At 37.4% G+C, this 18,893-nt stretch overlaps 1 protein-coding gene across 1 annotated transcript in view; it reads right to left on the bottom strand.

The window, feature by feature from the left end:
- Nucleotides 1-18,893, bottom strand: part of ADAMTS20 (ADAM metallopeptidase with thrombospondin type 1 motif 20) — an 88,325-nt gene that overhangs the window by 51,653 nt on the left and 17,779 nt on the right. Inside the window, exons 5-11 of the mRNA XM_063396616.1 lie at nt 8,921-9,004; nt 8,084-8,208; nt 7,229-7,269; nt 6,809-6,914; nt 5,572-5,718; nt 4,809-4,950; nt 3,403-3,507 (exon numbers count right to left, since the gene is read on the bottom strand). Of these exons, the coding sequence (XP_063252686.1) occupies nt 3,403-3,507; nt 4,809-4,950; nt 5,572-5,718; nt 6,809-6,914; nt 7,229-7,269; nt 8,084-8,208; nt 8,921-9,004 (750 nt within the window). The remainder of the gene's footprint in view (nt 1-3,402; nt 3,508-4,808; nt 4,951-5,571; nt 5,719-6,808; nt 6,915-7,228; nt 7,270-8,083; nt 8,209-8,920; nt 9,005-18,893) is intronic.

Here is an 18,893-nt window from a genome sequence, read left to right as displayed (position 1 = left end):
GAGAGCAGTAGATGCATGCAGAATAGGACTAGAGCTCCTCTGAAATCAAGCACTTCCCACACAGCCCACCAAGATGAGAAGTAGGACCCTAAGGCACTTAAAAGGAGCTAAGCCAGAGCAGTTAATAAAATGAGCATACAAGGCAGAAGAAATGGAGCTTGGAAAGACGTCTGACTGAAGGTGTCTCCACAGCATCTCAGGTCTTTATCTCTGTGGCATGGATTTTCAGATGGGTCTACATTTATCACTCAAATGACATTATCTACAAAACTCACACAATTTGAATTTTTCCAATGTTTTCAATTTTTCTTGCAAAAAATCTGCATACTTTATTTCTCCCTTCAAACTTATAATTTTTCTGAAATTATAGCTCATAGAAAAATATTTCATAGAAATACCACTTTACAGAAAAAATTTACGGTTTGAGCCCATACTTTGCTCTTGAAGTTCAAAAGATCTGCTGCTGCTGTGTTCCAGATGGTGAACATATTCTCCTATCCCCAACTCTGATAAAATCCACCTGAATTTTTTATACTTACTTTACATATATACACATAAAATGATTTATTCTTTCAGATTCAATATCTTCATCTATTACATTCATGAGGTAGTCAAGGTATGCTATGATTTTTAATAGTAATCAATAAATGGGTGCTACCTACAAGTGAAGAACAGCAAACATACTTCAGAATTAGACAGGTATTTCTTTTAGTCTTCAAAGCAATTCTTTGTTCTTCTGCATCCTCATTCTCAGTTGTCCCTGTATCCCTGTCTCCTATGCCAAAAGGACTAGGATGAAATCCTAATTTACCTGATAGCTACTCTGAATATTTTTAGATGCTAGCTCAATACACATTATATATCTACAGTGACTAGAATTAACATATCTCTAAAACACAAAAAGGCACGTTTTCCAATCCAACTGTTACTTGTATCGTGTGAATTCCTTCCTGCTGTTAAAGAGATTTTTCCAAACTTCAGTGACAGTTTTTTGTTTAAGTAGCAAACTGCCATCATATAGAACACTGGGATATCCCCAGGGCATGGAAAAGTTTGGGTCAGAATCATACACCTACCTCCTACCTCTCCATTCCAATGCTCAAGGAATCAAGAGGATACTGGCATATTTCTATATTCCTCAGGAATCTAGGAAGGATCAGACTGCAACCTTCTGGAGTGCCTCAAAATAATAATAACAAACTACTCACACTATTGGGTATTTTTGCTCTTATTTTCATAGCAAAAAAGGGTGGTTTCAACAACTTTTCTTCTTTGGAGGTAGGGGTTTTTTTGACTCAGATATGCTTCACTAAATCCAGTTGTTAAAACAGTCCATACAGCAAGATCCATCATGACATGACATTTGAAATCTGAGATTAAAAAGTTGAAACTAAAATAACAAATGCCATAAATGGATCTTTTCTGTATTCATCACAGCAATAATGTCACCAGTGCCAAATATAAATCATTTTAGCTTGCTGGAAAATATTAATTACAATTAATAGTCACCATGTCTTACACCAATTAACATCAGCAGCAACTTGCAGTCTGAGCTTGAGAAGAGCTGTCCCTTAGTCAGGAACAGATGACAATTTGTCAGATTAATTAATTGCTGTTCTTTCTTACATCTTTCAGAGGTAATGACTGTAATTAGCTCCTTATTTCCTAAGAAAAATGGTTCCACTGCACTAATTACATAAAATAGGATTTTTGTACTCTTATATAAAAGAAATCCTCTGATGTTGGCAAATTAGAGTCAATTTAACTGAAGATTACAAATGAAGTCTACATAAAAGATGAACTTCCTTTCTGATGCGTGACTGACTGAAAAATGGGTTAAACATTGTAACACCAACGGCATACATGGGCTGTAATCAACCAAAGCTTCCACTACAGCCTTCAAGTAGCTTTTTCTAATCTTGCAAGACAGAAAGAAGCCATTTCAGACACTTTACCCACTACATTTGTTTTCCATTAAGACACTATTTTCAAATTCATTGCTAATATTGTCTTACCAAACACAGAATCTTTAAAGATTAAAAGTTATTGGAGGAAATTTAGAAATAACTGAGTGAAATGTAGCAGCCTATTATAAATAGAAATTAGAGATTTAAATGATTTTTGAACATATACAATTATTTTTTAAAAAATTAACATTGTTCCCACAGCCCCTCAAGCTGCCAAAGCACACTACTATATAAAAGCAGCTCAACATATTAAACCACCCACAATTAAGACAATCACTGTCATACCTGACCATGTAAAAAATCTAAAAAATATTTATTCTCACAATACCCTGGTAAGTAAAAACAATTCTGTTTGCTGGTGGTGAAGTGAGACCTGAAGAAGCCAAACATTAGACCAGTAAAGAACTTAAGCATCTAATTTCTGTTCACTTCCCAAACTACATACAAATCCAAAACTAAAAGCCTCAGATCTTCACTGGAAACTGGATACAACTATCAAGGTTCTGTGAGTGCCTTGACTATATCTACTAATTAGATGTTTATGACCCTTATGGACAGCCCAAGAAAGGCTATATTGTCCAAATTTACAGATCAGGATCTGCATTCCAAGACTTGCAAATGAGGAAGCACTGAGCAGCACCCAAAAAATCTTTACCAGCCAAAAAATCTTTACCAAATAAACCAAGGAGCAGAATATAGGAAACGCTGTTTCCGCTTCTTTTTAATCTGTCAAAGCAATCAATCCATACTTCAAGCAGCCAGGCAGTCTTACACATTGGGGTATAAATGAGAACAGAGAGATCCTCTTTTCAGTAATGACAGACCCAAGTATCCTGAATTATGTTACAATAGGCAAGACAGAAAATGAACGTAAGTTATGTGTGCTAAAGGTCCTTTCTGGAGTGGGTGAAGAGGTACTGACACGACTTCATATTTTCTCTGAAACATATACATACACAAATATCTACTGATGCTAATCCAAAGACTCCCTCTTTCCAAAAAAAGACCCGTACCTAAGTGACTCATACTTAATTTGTTCTGGCTCAATAAACAGTCTCAACAAGATGAACTGGGGGAAACACACTTTAGGGATGTCATATTTCAGATAATGCTACTTTAGACACTACCAATCAGGAAAAAACCAATTCATTAGGCATGAACTGAACATTTCAAATGGAAGGAAAGATGTCAACTTTTCCCTGACTTCTTTCACCTATTTTTAACCAGTGTGTAAACTTTAATAATTACTCTGAACAGACAAACTGTGGGTTTTTATGTCACAAGATTACAGAACTAAGAGAAACTGCAGGTATAGTCAGGTGGACAATTTTCACATAATCAGTATTCTGTAGGCACAGGATCACCAGGCAGCAAGCACTGATCTTTCTTACTTACATCCAAAATTGCAACCACTGAGAAACAAAACAAGGCTTACCATTCCTACACCACAAACTGTTCCATCAGCCAAAGGCATGTCCTGAGTACGACAACCCTTGTGAACACCTTCTGTGCTTGTGCACCATAAGCGTTTGCATTGTTTCTAAAAAGAAAAGCAGATTACTTTTGTTGCTCCTGCAATACCATTTTAGATATCAGCTGTGACTTTTTAAATTTTCTTACACTGTGCAGGCTAGGTGTTTGCTATTGTACTACTATTTTTCACAGATAAAACCCCACAAAACCAAAATAGATTTTGCTTAAAGCCAGGCAGGGATTTGGAATATCTGAAATTGATCCAATCACATTAATAGATAACTTAATTTTCTACTTCAGTAGAAAATTTTATTTAAAAATATGTAAGCGGTTACAGTTAATACTGTATGGCACAGATTCCATATAATCCCCCAGAAAAAGACTCTAAGTGAATTTAACAGGAATTAAATGTACTGACTAGAAAATTAGGCAAAGTGTCATTTTCAAATTGCTAAAAGACTCTGAACAGACAATTAACCCTCACGGATTACAAAATTTACAAAGCAGTCTTCAGTAACACCATTTTCAGGTGTTTGAAGCCCCCTTTTCCTCTTCTTTAATATTTTCACAAAGCCTGACTCCTCTTAAACAACACTTTACCTCAACAAAAAGCTCCACTTAATTCAGTCTGAATCTTAAATGCTTAAATTCTTTACACAGCTCCGACAAGATGTACAATACTGGTAGAGGAATTTTACAAGTTGGTCCAAAATCTAACTCTACATGAAAACCTGTCAGCAGCGAATAAAGTAATAATGTTTTATTTGTGTTTATATTGCAATGGCCAGATTAGGTTTTCAAAATACAAACTTAAGTTTCAGTACTAATCTGGTCAAGTTTTCTTTCCATATCTCAGTTTTGTATACTAAATATACACTCTGTCAGGCATGAAAATATTTCTTGACTCTGCAAAGCAGAGAGAATCCACATTTTAGAACAAACATTCAGAAAAAATGTTTGAGATAGTTTATTTTTAACTTGTAAGTCTCTAAAAAGTATTAAAAGAAACAAAGAAGCAAGATGTGCTAATAATTCACCTGTATAATTTCACCTATACCATGAAAACATTTGCAGGAAGTGCTGAAATAAATCCTTTTCAATTGTTGCAGGAAACCTTAGTTTATTTAGCTTTAGATATCTTAAAGGAATTATCACATTCACAGATATGGAAATCAAAATGAATGCAACCTATTTTCTATTGCTATAGATTTATCACATGTCAAATTGCAATGCTGTCCACTGAACTCTTCCACTTCAAAACAATGTAACCTGAAATCTTACTTATTTCTGGATAAAATTATTCCCAAACCAGTAATATCCAGTCATTTTTAGTATAGATTAAGCATGACTTTTTTGGTTTTCACTCACCAGGTAAGGGCATACTTGTGACCCAATACCAAACGTAAGTTCACACTGCTTGTTGACATCATACACTGACCCAGGCAGCTGAGAGGAAAGCTCATATGTTCCTCCACTAGGTTTGTCTAGGAGGCATTCACCATAACCAGTACTGTGGTAAAACAGAACAAAATGTGAATAAATCACTCAGTTCATCGGGAACCTTCTCATTATTCACACAACAATTACACATGCATATCTCAGTGGGGTTATGGGTTTGCATGCCTACTTCCCTATGTAATAATGAAATCTACCAGGTCACTTGGTTTCCCTTTTTCGCATTTTGCATTTAGATCTACCAAAGAAAAAAAAAATTTTTCTCATTTTTTTAAAAAAATGAAAAAAATGGTACTGCCTAAATTATACTTATCACTTATTTTTAACATAAAAACTTTAGAAAATAAAGGGTGCCTGTTCTAACCTACTAAATAGTCCAAAAGGTATTTTCAATAAACAATACCACTACATTAAAAAAAAATCTTCTAAGCTTTTCAGGCTCAGCGCAACTTAAATGAAGTCATAATTCACAGAAAAAGTTCAATACATGTATTTTTCTGGAGGATTGAGGCCCTGCAAGTCAGTAGTTAAACCGAAGAACAATGCAAAAATTATATTTAAGTAATACCTTTAAAATACTTCATAGAAATAATGTAAATTGGTAAGGGAAAAAAACAAAACAAAACAAAAACAAAAAAAACCCCATTCCAAACCATAGCATTATATTGAAACTCACTCAAGAAATTCAGTGATATATTTTTGACTGCATTTTGACCAGGTCCATGGACTTGTATGATAATTTAAAGTTGGAGCCATCACATGATATTGATGTTTAATTCCAGCTTCTTTACATTTAAAACTATCATCATGAGGCACATTAAACCTAAAAAGCAAAACAGATAAACTCCAAAACCAATTCAGCAATAATTAACTGAAACTCTATGCAGTAGCAGAAATGCTTGAGTTATGAGTCTGAAAATGTCTTTAAATTGAATGGGACTCACTTAATACATCTATCTGACCTTTTGGCAATAGGTACTCTTAAAATGCCTTACATAATTATCCCCTTATCCAAATGCTCCTAGTTATATAGTGGTGAGTACATGAAGAAATTTACAATTAATGTAATGTTTTAGCTTACCAGAGAAATTCCAGTGTTTTAGGAGTGTGCCACTTAAAACGAACAAGCCATCTCCTCAACTGAATACACAGGCTGGTCTGTCCACAACATGCAACCCCAATGCTCAGATCATAACCCTGACTACTCAGTAACAGAAACTGCAGAGCACATCAATGTCACACTTAATGCAACTAGCACATCATCTTATTTTACTACCTCAGTTCAAGCACCAAGACAAACAGCATGTGTCTAAGTGGACTTGCAGGGACATGAAAATGAGCAAGCTAGCTACTGAGCTCTGTAACGTCGTGGTTACCTACACTGTGGCATGCTCATGGAGCTAGAGTATAGCACCCTCCTGCCATCACTGATGAGGTATGCTCCATAAAATAAAATGCTGTCATCTCCTCTTATTTTTCAGTGTAAAGTATTTCTCTTTGTGTTACTTTACTGTATTCTGAAAGGATCAAACACAAGGAAGAATATTTCTGTGTTATATTAACAACTGTCTTTTCTTAAAGGTAAATTCTTAACAGGGCTAGAATATACTTCGAGTTAATGGGAGTACGTTGTACTACCTAGGGTATGTCCCAGTGTCCCAACCACTTCATATGACAAAAGGACAGAATTCATCTCTTTGGACAGTTTTTCCTGAAATTCAGGATATCAACCAAGTTATAAAATTCACAATTTCTTTACCTGGCTCCCTGCAAGGGGCAAAAGTAACAATTGTTCTTAAAAGACATATCAGACTACACCCTCTTAGAAACACAAAGCCCACTGCTGAAAATTGGTCATACTTAAAAGGAAATTTAAAAAAAAATAAATTACCTGCCAGGAAATAGGTACTTACACATGTCCAAGCTCATGTGCTATAGTAAAAGCTGCACTCAATCCATTTTCTTCACTTACAGAACAACTGCGCAGTGGGTCGCACATTGTACCTAGCTCTGCTAAACCTGCAAAATTGAATCTTTAAAGAAAAGCTTAAGAGAATGAATTTTCACCTATTGCCATGTGTTACAATGAATGCTATGGCACTCAAGTCAGAAGTCATGCCTCAAGTATGCAGCAAATTTATACAAAATGAAAAATCACCCCACACTGAAGCACATGCCAGGAGAGAACAACAATAAGAAATGTGAAACCATTATTTTTGTCTGTGTGGCTTGAATTTTGTATCTATTTTCTGACTTATTGTTAACAGATTTTTTTCTCCTCACACTGATACTCTCATATATAAAATCACATTGATGAAAAAAGAGTAACTCACCAAGAGTATCACACTTCTCTCTAGCTCTGCAGATATCTTCCCTTGAAAGAAAAGATTTATTTCAAATCATTACAGCATATAAAAGAATATTTTAAAAGTTATTTCACTGTTGCTGTTCCTACACTAGTTACAACAATTGCAAATGTGATTCTCAATTTTTAATGTTACAGGCCATTGTATTCTAGTGAAAGAAGTAATCTAAATTCACCAGACTAAGCCCACAGTACTGCTTTTTATCTAGCATGCAAAGAATAAAAACTTATTACATTCTTTCTCTACAAGGCAGAAGGTAGATCAAGTATGAAATGGTGCTGAAAAACATGAGGATTGCAGTATACTTGAAACTTGAACACTGGGGGGAAATTAGTGAAAAAAAAAAGTGAAAAAGAGACTATTCCAATGAATGAACATCAGAATCCTCACTGAGGTGGCTGATGTACAGGAAGAAAACATAGTAATATTTACATGTTTTCCATTTAAAGCTTTTGCTACTTCTGATTACATCAGGGCTGTCAGGAGCTGTCTTTCACTGCATCCTTCAGCTGACAGTATTACACACAACACTCCTCCCCTATCACATGTAAGTACTATAGCTGAAGACTTAATTTCCTTGAAACACTTTCAGTTCTAATTAATTTCTATCATTTTTAATGGAAGGATCATCAGATGTTTATCTACCAACATGGCAATGTCAGAATAATTGCTCACATATTGATAATCTAGAAGGGCAAGGTAGTGTTATTCACTTATCCATGAACAATATCAGTGGAATGGTTAAAAGAGTATATTGCAAAAACAAAACTGAGGCTTTTGTCTCACCTAGCTGAGTAATTGTGGCTATTTTGGATACTGTACCTAGTGATGAGAACAGCAGTATCGTGATGAGAAGGGTGAGTATCATCCAAAGTGTTTTGTGCTTGCTGCCATAAGCAAAAATTACGAAGAGTAGTAGCTGCATTAAAAGTGATAGCTGGTCCTTCCTAGCAAGAAATGGCCAAAAACATAAAATAAGGGCTTTAATATTCATGCAATTGCACTTACTGCATTGTCATTTGTGCTGCTAATCTGCAAAGTAATGACTTGTGCACGGAAAGGAAGTCAGCAGGGCTCCACATAAGAATTCCCTGAGCAGGTTTGTTTGAAGGGTCAGGGGTCAGATCTGCATTTAGCTATAAGTCCTCAGTCACAAGAACCCATTATTCGAAACAATGTATGTGAGCATTTACCATGTGTTAAATATTAGAAAAATATAGTGACAAGACATTTATGATAAATAAATATGAAATTCGTATATTTGAAAAGCAAGTACTTCCTTACAATCTTAAAGTATTACAGATGTTAGGGCTGAAAGCCTTCCATCAAAAACCTCTATATAAACTACCATTTTCCTGCCATCTTTCCATGAGCATGACCACACTTCAGGTAGTTCTGACATAAGCTTCCATATACTATCTGATTTATGTCAGTATAGGTCAACCGGATACAGAGACAGGAAAATAGAGGCATTAAATACAGGCCCTGGAATTAACCTTGCATTTGACATACTGTTTCCTATTTTAAAACAAAACTACATAGTTTAAGAAAATATTTCATATTTAAACTAAAAAAATTAGATTTTGCCATTACAGTGCAAGTTCATGCATTTTGTTTCTTATATAAGAATGAAATCTTTTAAATATTTCTTTTTCTTACCTGTTCATTGTGAATTACAATTAATTTGACAATAACTATATTTATAAGATTTCCAATAGTTGAGTCTTTATAGATTGCTGCAACCTAAAGAGAAAAGAAAATTAGAGTATTAAACTCATCTGTTAACCTATCTCTTTTAATGAAACAAAAAAATTACCACAGAAAAACAGGTATCTCAAGCATCCAACTGTACCTTCTACCCAAGGACATGATGACAAAAAAAAGAGTTTCTCAGTTTTTAATATCCAAATATCTTCAAATCTATATTCATTTCCAAAAAGACATACCATATTGAAATGCTAATGTAAAAAGTACGCTTATTATACAGTTTATTGATATCAACAAAAGGAAAAAAGTAATGTTACTGTGACTACGAGGCATAAGCTGCTTTATATGGAGGATTTGTAGAATCAATACCTGAAATATTAGAGCATTTTAAAAAGCAACTTTGAAAAGTAAGTTTTTACCTTGCTTTTAATTGAAGCTGGACTGAGTTGTAAAACTGTATTGAAAATATACGACATACAAAGGCATCTTTCCACAGTCATAAAATTTGTATTTATATACCCAACAGGCATTTTTATACGTACTCTTGCAGAAAGATAGTAAAAATCATGAGTCAATTGCATACAACAAAGTGAACTACTTTGAAAGTTATTTTTCATAAAAGTAGTAAAAAAGTTTATACATTACAAGTAACAGATTCTGATATCTCATCCATGTGAACTCCAGCTTAAAGCAGTAGTCAAATGACAGCCTTATGTAAACAAGAGTTGCCACCAAACACAGAAGTACTGCCTTTACTCCTTTCAAGGTTGTGCTAAGGCTGCAAGGCTACAAAAGTGATCAAGGAACTCATCCAGCTGTAAAATTGGGGTTTTTAAATCACATTATACTGGTCAATATGCTCTCATTTCTAGTGCAGTCTCCAACACAAGTGCTGGCAGAGGGAAAGGGGAAGAAGAACAGACTGATTTCAGAAGACTTTTGAGCCACTTAAACTGGCTCAAATTGCTTGTGAAACCACAGCCTTGTAGTATATAAATTCTATTTACCTGAGGTCAAGTAATACTGCTAAAACTTAGAACTGACAGAGCACTGGCTCCCAACTCATGCCCCACCTTTCTCTAAATTGGAGAGAACACAATGTGCAGCACTGTCCCTCATTTCTTTGTTGACAAACAAGCTGGAAGTAGAGGATTCAGTAAGAGTAGGGAGGAGCCAGAGCTTCAGAACCCATGTGGAGAACATATTTCAGAGCAGTACAGCTATTTTTTGCTTCTTTCCAAGTGGACTCTTTTCTCAGTTACTAACCAGCAAATATCTAACTATTCTTAGGTGGGAATAAGGAACATCTCTCAAATACTCACTGAACTGCTGAATCCACTGGGCATGGACAAACTCAGAAGCCTTTACAAAAGATATCTGAAATGCTCAAGCACAATTTAGGCAGAACTTGAGAGGAATAAACTATTATTTTTCTAATATCAAAATTACCACCATCAAGCTCATAGTGTGTTCTTATACTTTGAGTTCCACTTTGATAAACTTAGAAAGGATATTTCTGGATATTTATCCTCCCCACAGTCAAGGCACATTCCTGTAGGAACTGCTGTCTTACAATAACACAATTACCATATCCATCTAACTCATGTAACTAACAGGGAGCAAATTCCATCAATGGTCAGTTGAGAAGGAGAAGGGATGAAGTGTTCTGTAGACATGACTACCTACAGATATGTATTTAAACATGCATTTTCATACAAGACAGGAAGACTAGCTATTTCACTTCTTCATCCCTTTACTATGGAAGGAGACAAGATGTCTAATTCTCAGATGTATGAGGCTAAGGCAGATTAATTCCAGTGCAGCTCTTTCAAGTTTTGTTTCTCTTCGGCAAAGAAGAAAGAGAATATGGGTTCACATGGCATTCCAAAATCATGTCAGAGAGGAATGTGAAATGAGATCTGTGAGGGTCTTTGGCTTATTCCAAGGATTGGAAGATTCTTGTTCCAAGGGTTGATTCTAATACAATTTAAGCTGATATAAGAGGCACTTACAACAGAGAATTTGTTACAGCATAAACCTATACAAGCAGATTACATGTGTATAGCATTAACACAGACTTCTTTCACTGGACATGGTTGTTGCACTTGCCCCTGTAGACCTTCGTGAGATTCACACAGGCCCACTCCTCAAGCCTCTCAAGATCACTCTGGATGGCATCCCTTCTCTCAGGCAACTCAACTGAATCACTGAACTTGGTGTCATCTGAAAGCTTGCTGAGGGTGCACACAATTACACTGTCAGTGTCATTGATGAAGATATTAAAAAGTGTATTTAAAAGGTTCCAATATGAACCCTTGAGGGACACCACTCATTACTGGTTTCTGTTTGGACATTAAGACATTGATGATAACTCTTCAGACTGGCCATCCAGTCAATTCCTTATCCATCTAACAGTCCATGCATTAAATCCATATCTTTCCAATTTACTGGCCAAATTCTAGTTGGGGGCTGTATCCAAGGCTTTACAGATGACCAGGCAGAGCTCTTTCCTTGCCCCCGATGCAGTTACTCCATCACAGAATGCCACTAGATTAGCCAGAAACATCTCTTAATTAACTTGTAAATCAGTCTACTTAATGTCTGGTTTTGGAACAGAAAGCTCTGAAAGTCAGGAACCAGATGCATTTCCCTGGCTGTCAAGTAAAGAGCATACAGCTCATCTGAGGGAGTGACACAATTAACAAAAACCAATATACTCTAAGGCTATATTGCCTAGGTCGGGTACAGGTATAACGTCTCTAAAAGGTCTTACAGCATTTTAGTATCTAAATAGAGTAATTTATTTATACAAAAGCACATATCTGAAGGCATAAGAGTTCTGAGAGCGGCCTTATTCTACAATCAATTATAAACCCAGGCAACCAAAGTCTAAACAAGACAATAACCAAAGCATAGAAATCTTAACACACACAACTCTAATGAAACAGCGAACAAAGCACAGAATTCCTAACAAACAAAGCTCTAATAAAACTATAGGCAAAGCATATCATTTACAGCCTCAGGGTAAAGCAACCTCTTATTACTGTCAACATTTTCAATCGCTGGGATCACACTAACAGAGAGGAATCAATCACAATTTTCAGACAGGGATCTCAGCCGCAGGGATCATGGCAACAAAAGGGACCCCGAAATTCCGAACCCACACAGAGTCCTCAGCCACAGGGACGCGGACGCAACGGGAAATCCCGAACCGCACAGAGCTCCCCGTCCGGGGGATCGCGAGGGCAGTGGGGCCCCGGGGTCCCTCCCCACGCTGAGTCCCCGGCTGTCCCAACCAGCGCTCCGGTAGCAAGTGCTGCAGGGGAAAAGGGAAGGGACTGGATTGCAGGGGCAAGGAGGGATCCCTGGGGTCCCAAACCCTTGCAGGAGGAAGGGACGGGACCCCAGGGCCCAGATCCCAGGCTACCTTTAGAATCCCATCCAGCTCCCTGGCAAGGCTCCTTCCTCAGGCTGCAGGAGGTGGAGGTTGGATCGATTGATCAGATTGATTGCTCAACCAATTCCTCCAATCCGTCCCCCTGACTGACTGACACAGAGGCTTTTTATCCCAAATTGCAAAATGCATATTCATATTTTTTATCTACACCCTAACCAACCTAGGTACAATTCTAAAGTTCGTAAAACTACGAAAATCAGCGTCAAAACCTACGCACAAAGCATATCTATTAACGTAAAACTCTATCTTACTAGCATAAGGTTCTACCTTGTTGTACATAAAACTCATACTAAAAATTATAAACAGTACCCTACTCTATTTTTGTTATGTCTGTACTCTATCACTAAGCCTGAAGCTGTGTCCTTCTACACTGAACTAGGACTTAGGGCATGTAAGACTTAAGGCTAAGGGTTAGATTTCTACTTTATGTATCTAAAGCTTTTATATATTCTAATTTTTCTAAAGGTTTTAATTCTATCTCTGTACTTTTCACTCTCTGTGGAGGATCCATGGAAACATGGACTCCGACACTATATAATCAGGTAGAATAGGCAAAGGGATTGAGAACTGAATGGGAGAGTTAACTAGGTTCAGCTGAAACCAAATAATGCCTGAGTGCCTAAACTTTCAACCTTCAGCGTAAAATTAGCCTGAAGTTTCCCAAAAGCCTCCTCTGCTGTAGTAGAGATAATTTCTGCTCCTGGGTGATTACAATGATCCAGGCAAAAAGTTGAGGCTGGAGCCTTCTTATAACTAAAACTTAGCAGTTCTTGTTCATGGTTGTAGTAGTACTTATACCGTCGCTGATGGATGTTCCCTCATACACACTAATAGTTCCTTGAAAAAAAATCTTTTACTGTTGTGCAAGTGCTTTCTGTCAAGGCTACCCTACTAACAAAATCTGGAAACATAGAGGAGGCAAAGAAACCAACACAAAACACAGTCAAGAGTCCTCCTTCCTGCCTGTTGACCCAATGTCCATTTAAAATATTTGAACAAAAGTGTATATTCAAAACACAAAACTCATACCTCAGAGGAGATGCATTAGACTGAGTAAATATATGAGAGAAAAAATATTGCATTCCTGAAGAGAACCTGTTGCAGGGCTTTCAACACTGTATCTATGCACCATCTGAATTAGATACTGGTTATCTCTCCGGAGAATAGCTGAGGACTGAAATCATGTCATGTAGATTGCCAGAAGTCAGCAGTTCCTGCCAAAACCTGAACCATTATGAGAGCAAGTTCATGCTAAATGTAAAATAACACTGTTCTCATTAACCCTATGTTTGAGTCAAACTATGGATCCTTTGCCTCATGAGCACTTTCACGACCTCCAAACATTTTGTTATTACCACTGCTTTCAAAATATGAAAGAGCAAGATTGTATGCTGATAACAAGATATCCTTAACCAGTAGAGTTCTGTATACATTCTCAGCATGGCAGAACACATGTGAAGAGAAAAGTCCTGAAAACTGATAACCACAAATCAAACTTGAAGATTTACCTGAGGAACTAGGCAGACTAAAATGATCCACTGAGACTTGAAATGATATAATGATGCTGAGAACTATCAAAACTCTGGAATATAAGATTCTTATTTTTAGTGAAAAAAAATTAAGAGGTAAGTACTCCCTGCTCCTGTATTCCAAGGATACGCCTCTCAATCATTTCTTATTGGAAGCATTCATGAAAAAGGATGATGAAAGGGGATAGGAATTTAATAGACTGCACCAATTCTTTACAATTTCCAGATCTACTTGCTTTACAGTGATCTAAATACAGGCTTCAGAGAAGTAGGAGGTAATAGCCAAGATAAAATGAAATGAGTTTCAAGAGATTTATCAAACTCTCAAAACCAGCCTCCACACCAGAGGCAACAAAGAATGGGGAAAAAAATAAATGAAACCAGGTACACTTTAGTGGATGGATCACAGCTTTTATTTTCATGGAATTTTGAAAGATTAAGTCAGACAGCTGTGGCTGCCAATTGACTGAAAGAAACTTGGTCACAAAGTTTAGTTTCTCTTGACAACCTTGTTGCAACTGTCCATGAAAGTCTGACTGTGAATAGTGGCAAAATGCCCTATTTAGAAAAGATGCTCATAAACAAGTACACCTGGAGGCTGGAATGTAAGTAAATGATATATCCAAATCCAATTAGATATATCTTGTTAAGCTCTTTTCTTCCTTCTTATTTTTCCCCCCTAAACATTGTATCACAAGACCTCTTTCTTTGCTCATGTCTGTTACTCACAACCATAGTACCAAGACAATACATTCACATCCCCTGAAAGAAACACGGTATCACTTCATCACTTGTATGTAGTTTGCAGGCTCCAAAATCTCTTATGTATCACTGCAGTGCTGAAAACATGTAAGATATCCAGGATCTGGGAGATTTCTCCTTCACCTTTTCCAGTGTCATACCAATTCCATCATATATTTCTTAAGACCCAAAACATGTATTTCTTAAGGCCCAAAACTTGTCTGAAATCATGAGATATATGAGCAGTTACTGCTTCAGCAAAAGAGAAAGAACTGTGTTATTTCTGTTGGTGCTACTCCTATTCTGTTGCATGCATATTTCTGTACAAAACTGGCTTCCACAATTGGACCCAATGGCAGCAAAGATGTCTCATGCAAATTTGCACAAGTATACCTATGCCTCAGACTTACCATTTTTTCCCCTGTAAGTTTTAGGTCATCTACTGCTCCCTCACCCAAGTACTGTTCAGTCTACTATCCTCTGAGTTAACAAGAGGTTGCTCATGTCACCTAGTGTAGTGCTTTAGTGGAGGAAAGAATACATCCCTTTTAAAGACTGAGTTGCCTCCTGTGTTGGTTTTGGCTAGGGTAGAACTAATTGTCCTCATAGTAGCTGGTATGGGGCTATGTTTTAGATTTGTCCACAAAACCACAGGGGTGATAACACAGAGATGTTTTTGTTATTGCTGAGCAGGGCTTACACAGAGCCAAGGCCTCTCCTGCTTCTCCTGCTGCCACACTGGGGAGGACACTGGGGGTGCCTGGGGGGCTGGGAGCAGACACAGCCAGGACAGGTGACCCAGCCTGGCCACAGGGAGATTCCAGACCGTGGGACACACGCTCAGTGCATACAGTGCAGGGAAGGAGGAGGAAGGGAGGACGTTTGGAGTGATGGAGTTTGTCTTCCCCAGTAACCATCACATGTGATGGGGCCCTGATCTCCTTGAGATAGTTGAGCACCTGTCTGCCAATGGGAAGCAGTGAATTAATTCTTTGCTTTCCCTATTAAATTGTCTTCATCTCAACCCACGAGTTTCTAGCTTTTATCCTTCCAATTCTCTCCCTGATCCTGGTGTTGGGGTGTAAGCAAGCGTGAGGCTTAGTTGCCATCTGGGGACACCCTATGAGGAATGTCTATATTCTGTCTTGCCTCTAACTTGTAACTGAGATGGGTGTAAAGATATCCCTTTACTATTGCAATAACTCAGAAGATGGTGACAGTTATGATCATCACCACGTACAACTATTCAGTGAAAATACATACCAGTTATAATCAGATTATATCAAACGCCATCACGTACAGCACAATGTCAATGCATCCTTCCTTTCAGAATCTAAAAGAAACTACACTAAAAGATCATTTCACAAGACACAGCCATAGAAAGGCTTCTCTAGCTGTTAGAAGCTACTCAGAGAAACACATGAGTGTTGCTTGGCAACATGTCTCCTTATTTCCCTTGTTCCTATTCTTATTATATGAGATGGGTCCCAAGCAGTTTAAAGAGAGGCTTTTGTCTTAATTGAACAGTACCAAGACTTCACCTTAGGAATACTTCTTATATGATTACTACTGAAGAGAAAGTCATGGAGACAAGTCTAATAATTGAGTATCTAACCAACAACAACCACCACCGAGACAAAAGTAGTGGTAAATACTATTAACAGCAGTGAAGTGTAAAGACAGGCAAGTATGTGCCTACCTACATACTGCAAAATAGAATCACTTGGGTAGGAAAAGACCCTGAAAGCCATTGAGTTCAACCAAACACTGCCAAGTCCATTATGAAACCCTATCCCTAAGCACCACATCTGCACATCTTTTACTTACCTCCAGGGATGGTGGCTCGTCTGCATCCCAGGGCAGCCTGCTACAATGCTTCACAACCCTATCCATGACAATTTTTTCTAAACCTTCCTGGTGCAGCTTGAAACCATTTTCTCTGGTCCTTCACTTGCTACTTGGGAGACAAAGTTGACCCCCAGCTCACTACAGTCTCCTGATAGGTAGTTGTACAGAGTGGTAAGATTCCCTCAAGCCTCCTTTTTCCCAGATTAAACATCCCCAGCTCCCTCAGCCACTCCTCATATGACTTGTGCTCCAGACCTTTCATTAGCCTTGTTGCCTTTCTCTGGCCATGCTCCAGCACCTCACTGCCTTGTAGTGAGGGGCCCAGAACTGGACACAGCACTCAAGGTGTGGTTTCACCAATGCTGAGTACAGGGGGACAATCACTGCCCTGGCCCTGCTGGCCACACCATTCCTGATACAGGCCAGGTGCCATTGGCCTTCTTGGCCACCTGGGCACAACTCTGTATTAGTTGGTGGACCTCAAGATAGAGAGAGGTAACATTATGATATTTAATATACAGGCACTCTGGAGTTGCAATACAAGACCAGTCACAATTAAAGTAGTAGGCTTTTATACCCCTACAGATACCCATATGTCAAGATAAGTAAGAAGGCTAGCTCAGAGATTTCATATGAATGATACTTTGAAAATAATTGTTTCCAGCTATGTATATTCACTGGTGCATAAACAAATACCCACTTTCATTTTAACCACGCCAAATGCACAAGATCATGGGGTTTCGTATACACAGAAGAAATTTAACAAGGTATATTCTTGGCTTACCAAGAAAAATATGCCTTGTCCTGGCCTTATATATTTTACTAGATGAGAGATAAAAAGCACTGAACATTTCTGTAGCTTTAATACTAATACACTTATCTGAATGAGAAAGGGGCAAAATAAACTACTCAGGTTCTAAGGACCAGAAACAAGGAATAATATATTCATCTCTAAATTTTGACTGTAACAACATTCATTGCCTTTCAGATGTAGCCATACAAACTAAATTATTAACCTACAAACTATTTAGGTCTATTGTCTATTTTTAGATGGTGACTATAGGCAAAATCAGTAATGCCAAATATTCTTAAAGGCCAGGATGCATCTATGTTTTCCCAGTGTGTTCTGGAAAGATGAACTGTTAACTATTGTATAGTATGAACTGCAAAGAAAGTATTAAAACAGTCTTTAAATTCACCCCATATATATGAAGATGAAATAATCTGTCTGGTTTTAAAACTGGGCACATTAGTACACACAGTCTTTCCATATAGAAACTACTTCATGGTCAATGCTGATGATGACAATGGAAAAAAAAAAAGTCTAAACAAGACTAACTAGAAAAACCTTCTGCTGTTACGACAGACTACTTCTCACTACCTTCTATTTCATACATAAGTAAAAGATGGTAGCCATAAAACTTTACTAAAGTTTTGTCTTAATGAAAATCAAAAGCACTAGCTTTTAACACTGTATTATAGTGATAGTGATCAAAAGCACTAGCTTTTAACACCGTATTATAGATAGTACTGTTTTATCACGATCCAACACCACTTTATGGTTTCATAGTCTCACTGCAAGTTAAATGATCCAAACTGATGATGCCTCAACCCCCTCCTTGAACGCCTGGCTGCCCCCCTCCCATGCCCCACTTTAGCACTCACATGACTAGGCAGTCAGCCAAGTTCACAATCTGCACTGGCCATCACGGCCCTACCACAGGTGGTTTTACATGTCATGATTTCTTTTCAGAAAGGCAAGATTACAAAGCTTTTGTTGCAAGCAGACTAAGAACAGACCAAGCAGTTTTTTACTACCAAACAAACTACATAAGCAGTACAGTATTTAAAAGGATGTCAGTAATCAGGTTCTTGATTCAGAAAATGAGGACAGTACCTCAAAATGTTTCATGGAACCAAATTTCAGGTGGTTTTGAATTTTATAGTAAACTCCAGCATCTTAATGAATTATCCAGTTGCTAAGATCAAGCTTTCATGTTTGGAGCTTTGAACTTTCTGAACATAGTCTAGGATAACATCCTCCAGTTACTAAATCTATTAAGACAGTACCTACTGCCTGCTCTGCTGATACAAAGCTTGGAGAAACAGGAAGAAACTTGATTGTTAGTTGTGATTGCAAGTTAAGCAATTACAGTATCCTTACTGTTTTATTTATTGTTTCACATTAAATAATGCCACTCTGTGTTGAAATACAATACAGTTTTTCATAAAATCTATGGCAAAGGTACTCCTATCTTGAAGTACATATTTCATTCAGAATGAGTATTTCCAAGATATAATGTAAATAATGTAAATACTCATATTGCCAACATTTATGCAGTTTTAAAGA

Source organism: Prinia subflava, chromosome 4 (assembly GCF_021018805.1).
Source record: "Prinia subflava isolate CZ2003 ecotype Zambia chromosome 4, Cam_Psub_1.2, whole genome shotgun sequence".
Lineage (NCBI taxonomy): Eukaryota > Metazoa > Chordata > Aves > Passeriformes > Cisticolidae > Prinia > Prinia subflava.
This window is presented reverse-complemented; position numbering and strand designations above follow the sequence as displayed.